At 29.8% G+C, this 9058-nt stretch overlaps 1 protein-coding gene across 1 annotated transcript; it reads right to left on the reverse strand.

Moving 5' to 3' along the window:
- Nucleotides 1-7864: 7864 nt before the first annotated feature.
- On the reverse strand, nucleotides 7865-8543 carry LOC107888021 (vacuolar iron transporter homolog 4). Its single transcript, XM_016812205.2, has one exon. It carries the CDS (start codon nucleotides 8541-8543, stop codon nucleotides 7905-7907), a length of 639 nt encoding a protein of 212 aa, XP_016667694.1. The 3' UTR covers nucleotides 7865-7904.
- Nucleotides 8544-9058: the final 515 nt, after the last annotated feature.

A 9058-nucleotide genomic window follows, 5' to 3' on the forward strand; every position in this document is an offset into this window, starting at 1 on the left:
AAAGTAGTTGGACTAATCAATGACATTGTAAAAGTTTGAGGTACCGAATTTGTCAAAAAGTTAAAGTATAAAGATTAAATCTTCAATTTAAGTGTAGCATCAAGACAAAATTGAAATTTGACTATTATTATATAATCTTAAATTTGAGTAATTTAATGTGAAAAAAGAAAGTGTTTTATATAGGTAGATTGACGTAGGGACCAAAACTCAAATATTACCATTTTTCTATAAAATGCAAAAGAAAAGAAAAAGAAGAAGAAGAAAGATTGGGTCAATAGAGTGGGACCTTCCTTTCATAATTACTAAATTGTATACCCACTACATTGGGGATTTAAATTAATTAATTGGAATTATAGTGAAAAATCGTTAATTAAAATATCTTTAATATTTTATGAAAATAAATATGGAATTAAATTAAGATAAATTAGCAAAATATGATATAATTTAATAATAAATTATGATGTGATAAAATTAAAACATAACACGTTGTTTAATGTGCGGATCAATCACTTCATAAAATAATTCAAAAATAAAATAATAAGTGAAGAAAGAAAATATATTTATCTGCATACATTTACTATGTAAATTATATAAATAATTCTTGAAAAGTATCAAATTTGGTCAAAATTAAATATAGTGATAAAATTTCAAATTTGAGTGTAGTATAATGACTAAAACTAAAATTGGACCATTGTTTTATAATAAAGAAAGTAAATGGATCAAAATTGAAATTGTACCATCATCTTATGAGAGAGAGAATAGAAAAATGTGTATCGTTTGAGGTACCAAATTAAGTTAAAAATTAAATATAGAGATAAAATTTCAAATTTGAATGTAGTATAATGACTAAAACTAAAATTAGACCATTGTTTTATAATAAAGAAAGTAAAGGGATCAAAAGTAAAATTGTACATTATCTTATAAGAGAGAGAGAGAGTAGCATACTGTGACGCTCGAGGTACCAAATTATGTTAAAAATTATATATAAATATAATAAATAACGTATTTGCTCTAGCTTCCATTCATAATTTGCTGGTAAGTCAGATCGATGTAAACACAACCTTCTCAAATGATGATTTGGATGAGGAGATCCATATGGAGCAATCTATAGGATTTGTGACACCTGGTATGGAAGATAAAGTTTACAGGACATCACATATATAATAAGAGTAATTACATGTTATTATTTACTATCATGATAGATTAGCCCAAATTAAAAGTGATCTAATTTGGTTAAAATTTTATTGGGCTTTAATTATTAAATAAAGTATGGGTCAAATATGTATAGATACTCAAGTAATTGAATTCTAATCAAATTCTGATTAATGATGGGCTAATTAGAATTTGATTAGAACTAATATGTAAGGTTATAAATATTAGGGTTATGGTCCCCAAATTATACACAAGATATCTTTTCTAATATCCCATCATTAGGAAAGAGAGCAGATATCCCCTGAATTTCTTGCGTGCTAATTTGGAAGATCAAATCCCCAAGATCCGGTAAAACTTCAAGAAATTCATGGATTCAGGTACGCTTCCGCATCTAATTTTGTTCTTGATTTATTCTTGATGATTTGACATGATAGATCCTGGTTTATTAAGTTTTATTTCAGATTTATTTTTACAAATTTAACAAGTGGCATCTGAGCCTCGTCATGATAAATTATTGAGAATTGATTAAAGTTTCTTTTTTAAACGATTAATTCATAAAATTTTATGGGTTTTATATTTTGAATATATATTGATCTTTGAAGGCTTATTAAAGTATATTTTTTTTGAATTTATAAAAAAATAAGGTTTTTATTTTCTTTTATTTATTTATTTTTTTAATGGATTAAAAAAAAGGTTAACAGTAAATAGGCATAACTTAATTCATATATATTTTGATTATATACATATATAATAAATGCATGTTGTTTTGGAAATTTATATAAATATATATAATTATCTTTTAATTTGATTGAAAGATGAAATTAAGGTAAATATTTTGAAACAAATAAATTCAGATTTTGGCTTTTAATTAAGGATGTCTAATATTTTAAATAAGTTAGTTGAAACAAAATGCTGCCAAAGTGACTTCTTTTGTGTAGATTAGTTTATTTGAAATATTAATATGATTATATGTTTTTGTAATTCATGCGTTTATTAATTGACCCAAAGATGAATGGTAAGAAGAGACATATTCAAATAAGACATGAATCTATGAGACATTTAATAAAGGATGGAGTACTCGCTTTGGAGTATGTGAGGTCTAAAAGGAACTTAGATGATCCACTAACCAAAAGTTAAGTAGGAAAATGGTTTTTGATTCGTCGAGGGGGATGAGTCTTAAGCCTAGAGGTTGAGGAATTCATGGTGGATATCCAACTTAGTTTCTAAGTTCAATGTAGTCAAACAAAACCATGGAAAGACTCATAGTGTAAAATTTACCTATCCCTATAGTGAATGATGTACATGCGTAAAGATGAGTTTTTACTCTTAATGAATTCATAGCCCAGAATTTTGTTGGTCTTATTGACACGAACTTGATGAATTCACTGATTTGAGAGGTTGAGTTTATTACCTTAATGAGCTCATATCTGATCTGCCACAAATCGACGTGGCAAATTAGACTTTTCCAACACACTTAAGGAGTTTTTTCTTGAGCAAAATAAAGTTTTTAGCATAGTTTTTTTTGTTATTTTCATATTTTCGGATAATAAGTGAAAATGTCTCAATTTTGTATTTTTTTATCGAAATTGACTGGTAATGTCGTTTGGAGGCCTAATGTGTGTTTGAATGCTGTAAGGACATGTTAGAAGTCGAAAACGAGCGAACACGACACCTAGGGCAAGGGTATCTCAATATCCAACCCTTGGGATTGTGACACCCCTAACAATATAGAAAACCAATGACTACCTTTAGTGGTATCGCGATATCCACCTCCCAAGGAAGACCCCAAGTTTCAACACTACTCGAGAAATCACGATATCACCTTTATCAGGGGACAAACTTGGACAAAAAGGGCAACCTTTGTCTATTCAGCCCACCAATCACACACAGCCCTTGTAAGGGCATTTTTGGCACCGAGAAGTCATTAGAATACACTTCAAAACAACCAAAAATTGCTGCGGAGGATGGAGACACACATTAGCTTAGTTTAGGTTTAGTTTTCTCTAGGTTTTCTTTAGTTTTCTCTGCACTTTTTCTAGGGTTTTTATTTTTCTCTTCTTCTACCTTAGATTAGAGTTTAACTTTCTGGATTTACTTTTTGTTCTTATTGTTCTTTGTGTTAGTTAAGTTGGTTAACACTGTAACCAAGGTTTATTTATATTTCTAGTCCCTATACTTCGCTTTAAAGTCTCTTTAAGCTTTAGTTTAATGTATTCCAGTTTATTTTACTTTAAATCTTTCAAAGCTTGTACCTTTTATGTTTCTCACTTTAGATTTCTTTGTTAAATGCTTTTGGTTTCTTGCTATTTAAGTTTTCTTGCATAAAAATATCAACTTTTATATTTTTCTCAAGCTTTACTTTCATGGCTGCCTTGTTTTCCATTTCTATGTTTATTTTCTTCACTTTGAACATGTGTAGCTAAACCTTTAAGGGGGTTGGTTGATGGATGTGTGAGTAAACTAAACTCTTTAGACAAAGAACTAAATCACAACAAATTGGACTAATTTGAATAGAACTAAGAACTTAGGTAGTGACGCCCCTAAGAGAATATTAAGATAAAGTGAGACCAAAAGGTAATCATGTCGCGCATCCGTTCATTAGTCTTGGATTAACCAGTAAGGTTGGAAGATAAGCCAGACCTAATTCGTCTAAGTTGATAAAATTGAGATCGGAAGATAAATGAAGTCACTTAGTAATTTAAACGATTTATATCTCGAGTTCGAAATTTGGTGAACCACATCAAAGTCAATCAACTTCCATTGGTGATTTGCTGGATAGTCCCTGTAGTTTATATTTTTTAAAATTCAGTCCCTAGGGTAGAATATTTAATTTTCTTGCAAAATCATCTTTTATGGACTGCTGTACTACAAAATCATATTAGTAACCACTTAGACTCTATTGTCTATGCTAGTTATTGCTCAATCGCCTCTTTCTTTGGGCTTGATCCTTGGAATACTTTGTTGTTTTATTGTATGACTATAAATATTACAATTGACCTGAACGTTTGCAGTAAAATCGGGATTTAAAAATTATTATATAAACTCGTTGTTTTAATGTGTACGCACACAGCCGATCAATATCCCAAGAGTTTGGGTGGTCCTATTGAGATGGGCTTGATGAATTCACCGAACTTAAATCTGAGAGGATAAGCATAATGAAAGCTCTTAATGATTTCATACCCCTATTTCGGGTAGTTTATATTGAGATAGACTTGATGAAATCACCTACGTAAGTGAGAAGGACTAGCCACCTTCTATGAAAAACATTTTGGGCAGTTTTTCTAAAGTACTTACTAGCATCCCGAGGTACATTGGCTAAAAGTTGTTGAGTTATTGTGGAACATCAATTGGATTCGAGATTAGTTGTGTGTCATGAGTTAACTCTTATCTTCACAAGTTCAAGATTCGTTCACTTGTTAAAGAGAAGAATCACTTATTTCACTATGTAATAGTTCAAATCCATAAGATACTAGTTCTTAAGCAACTAATTTGATTGTTGTTCTTCTCACAATTTAACTGAAAAAACTCTATATTTCATTGTGTTTTCAAAATCTCCGAATTACTTTGCATTAGTGAGGGATTGTTGGTAATACAAAGGGTTGGTGTTAATGGGTACACCCTACATTGGTTATGTACAAGCTATCGAGAGAGTTTTTTTTTATATAGCTTTACTTCTTGCTCTCATTGAGTAATTGGACAAGTACCGCGTGTATATCTTTTTGGATAAAAGTTTTATTATTTTTTTAGAAAATAATATCTTTAAATAGTTTTACTATTTCGAAAAATCTGGAATTTGACTATTGGGTTGAAATAGTGGGATAGTTTCAAAACTGTTCTTGCATTTTTTACTCTTTTGCACCTGTCTATTTATTTGCCTTTCCATTTTTAGTATAAATAGATGGCTGATTTCCTCATTTTTTTGACACAGAAAGAAAAACACAACACTCTCTGAAAAACTCTTTCCTCGTCTTCCTTTTTGATTTTCTTAGTAGGTTTTTCCTTTAAATCACTTCAGAGAAAATTCTATCTAGGAGTTTGGGTTTTAAGCAGGACAGATTGTGACTCCTCCAAATTTTCCTGGGAATTGATCCTATTGTGGTTTCTCTAAGAAGAGCAACACCAATCGAGTTCCATCTTCTTTTTTTGGGTGTACGAAAATAGAAGCTCTATGTTAACCTTGGGGGACAACGTCCACTATACGATTACACTGATTAGGATGAATTCGTTTCTAAGGCAGTGGTTTACCATGGCGTAGTAGATTTTTTATTTCTTAATTCGTTATTTGTTTTTTAGTCAGTACTAATAGAATTTGTTTTGCAATAGCTTATTTTCCGACACTATTTAGGTTTCCAAAGTGGTTAAAAATCCGTTAGCATCCATGTTTCCAACTCTCAACTTAGCTAATCGTTGTAATGATATTGTTTTGATTACTTTTGCATGGCATGTACCTAAGTCTTCTATAACAAATTTGAAGTCTTCTTACTATTTCGAGTTGTAAATATCTTAATATTATATGTACCTGTTGAATACTCTCAATTTTGAGTAACGAATCTCATGTGAGTTTGGAACTCTTGTATCCAAATTTCACTTTACAAACTCATTAAATTCAACGCATTAAATAATGAAAGATATTAATAGATGTTGTCTTGCCTCTTTTAAGTTTTCATTGTCTACCATTGCCCCAACTTTTTTGTATATCCACTTCGTAATCCAAGGGAAATAAACACTATAGTTTGAAACAAAACAAAAGTTTTTTTTCTAAGTAGTCCATATATTCGTATTATAACTTTTGATTATCATCTTCCTTTTTGAGTTTATTAATTTAATTCGATTATTGAAGACAAACTTTGTTTATTCTTTTTGAACTCACTAATTTTTGTGAATATTCTAATCATCTCATCTTTGGCTTAAATGGTGCACTTTATAAAGTGTTCATTATATGATTTTTTTTTCTTCTCTTTCTTGAAAGCTTTATAAATCAGATTTCTCAAATAAAAAACACAAATCTCATAACTAATTAATTATATATACTTTTAATCTTATAAATAATAATTCATGTAACAAATATCTTAAAAAATAAATTTATGAAGTAATTTTGGATACCCAACTCTGCGTTTATTTATAATAGATATATTATAAAGTCAACATCACCGCCAAGGATATATAAAGAAAGAAGGGACCATCTCAGTGAAAATAAATATTCCCTCATTCTAAAAAATGGACTGACACATTTACTAAATGCGAATTTAAAAATAAAAATAAAAAGAATGTAACCCTGCCACGCATTATTTTGTGCACACATATATTCTTATTTTTCCACTGTAATAGGACATTCACTAGAAAACCCATTAAAAAAAAAAAGAACAGAAAAGAAAAACAAGAAATCTTCGTAAGATGTTTTCTTGATAATGGCTACTTAATAATTCTTACCACATCTTTTGGCATAAAGATGAATTGCATTTTTAAAAACCATGCATATTGAATTAACTAGCAATGCATCAAATAAATAATTAGTCTTTATCATACGCGATTCAATTTTCATGTACCAACGCTTGTAATAATAAGTCTGCTCAATTACTTCAGTCTCTCAGATATGAATAATTTGTATCTTTCTGATTTCAAAATCTATCAAATAAATTATTTTTAAATTATTGTATAAAAATTTAGTAGATTTAAAAATCGAGTCGAGTTAACGAATCTTATTATTTGTACTTAATGTTACGTTTACATGGACCAATTATTTAACTAGTAGACGAAGTACAAGATTATTTAACTACATAAACAATACAATGCTTTTGCCTTTTAACTTAACGAGTAAATATTTATCAAAACGACGTAGTTTTGCCTTTTAACTTTTAACTTTTAAAAAAAGTAAACATTTATCAAAACGATTTAGTTTTGTCTTTGATCTTATTCGGATTTTCGGATAACCCGAATTGTGTAATTCATTTTTGAGTTAAACTGAAAAATTTAATTTTTTATTTGAGTTGATCCGAATAATTTGATTAACTCAAAGAATTAGAACTATTTAATTCAAAATTTAAATTTTTTGTCAAGTTTTTCGATTCGAATAAAATTTTGCTTACCTTATAAAAAAAACTTTATTTTGCTTTGAAAAGACATAATTTTTCCTTTTAAAAAAATATGAATAATTAAGTTGACTAAAATATAAACATCTTTATTTAATTTAATACCATATTCTTTCTTTCTTTTCCATTATCATATGTATATATTGATTGTTGCATATATATATATGTTATAAATAACATAAAACTTTAATAATATACATTTCATTTGAAAATACTTTATAAATATTATAAACAACAGTATGTGTAATAAACTTGATTAGGTTATGATCTGATGTGGCAACAACCAAATTAATCAATTTAGAGATCGGAAACAACTGCATCCAGACCATATTAGTGAAGGCTCTATCAGCCTTTTCCAACACAAATGACCCAAGGAAACCTGTCAAATAGTTACTATAAATTTAATGTTTATTTGATATTTGATATTTTTTATTTATTTAATATTTGATATCTCTACTCAAATAAGCTCCTACACATTTTATATATTTTTCAAGGGGTAAAGGATTTCTCTATAATCAAAGTGAAAATTGACTCTTCAATTATTAATTAAATTAAAGTAAAAATTGACTCTTCAATTATTGATTAAGGTAGGAGAGATACTTATTATTTCATATAAATTTTAACTTATAATACGAGTTGGAAAACTATAATTTTACGTATTTATCACAGTCCCGTAGTACCGATCAGCTTGGTTAGGCCAAAAGTTATAGCCATTGCCATCCATCCTCCAATTAGCACTCTGACACTAGACTTCACCATCGGAGTCCTCCCGAGTACAGCACCAACGCCACCCAAAACCACCAACGCCAAGCTGGCGGCCGCTGCAACCACCGCCAGCCTCAACGTATGTTGCCGCCTTATGAATGCGGCTGCTAGCAGTGGCACCACCCCACCAATCGTGAAAGCAAAGGCCGATGCGATAGCAGCTTGTAGTGGATTAGGCAACTTCAACCTCTGATTGGTTGTCTCTTCCTCATGGCCTGCATTTTTTCGCACCCTTCTCGTTCTCTGGGCTAACTCGACGTCCTTCTGAGTGTAGACCGAGACAAATTCACCAATCGCCATGCTACAAGCTCCAGCAACCAAGCCTGCAATACCAGTGAGAACCATGGCTTTGGTGTCATCTTTAACAGCTCCAACGCCCATCATTAGTGATGCAATCGAAACCAGCCCATCATTGGCTCCAAGCACCACAGCTCGAAGCAACTGCGCCCTTTGAGAACAATCAAACTCATCATCGTCATTCATAGTTCCTTGGGTTATGTCACTTCTCTCAATGTCATTAGCCACATGAATGGCCATTTTCTTATTACTGAGCGATGGTTGCTCACAGGTTCCAGGGGCAGCCATCAAGCTGATCTCATTCACTATGAACATAAGGTATTTATAGAGAATAAATATTTCATTTATTGTTTTTTTTAATGAAATTTCAACGATGGAGGTTTTTTTTTTTTATAATTGGATTAAGATAAAGTTTTAGGGATTCAACTTAAGTTCTCATATCACCTCATAAACACTTTCGCTAATAGTTCAATAAGTTGTTAGCGAAAAACTTATATATATATATTAGATTTAGGTTTGATGCCCAAATAATATATATACATTATTAATGAATATGATATATCATCTAAAATTTTAAAAATAAATTTAGTTAACTTCATTTAAATTTCGTTTCTTTATATAATTTATTAAATGTTTATTTATATATAAAATTATACACTATCAATACATTAAATATTAAATATATAAAATAGTATAAAAAGAAAATCGATTTGAAGTTATTTTGATAATAAATGTGAATTATATATCGACTTCTG

The sequence above is a fragment of the Gossypium hirsutum genome, chromosome A03, assembly GCF_007990345.1.
Source record: "Gossypium hirsutum isolate 1008001.06 chromosome A03, Gossypium_hirsutum_v2.1, whole genome shotgun sequence".
Classification (NCBI taxonomy): domain Eukaryota; kingdom Viridiplantae; phylum Streptophyta; class Magnoliopsida; order Malvales; family Malvaceae; genus Gossypium; species Gossypium hirsutum.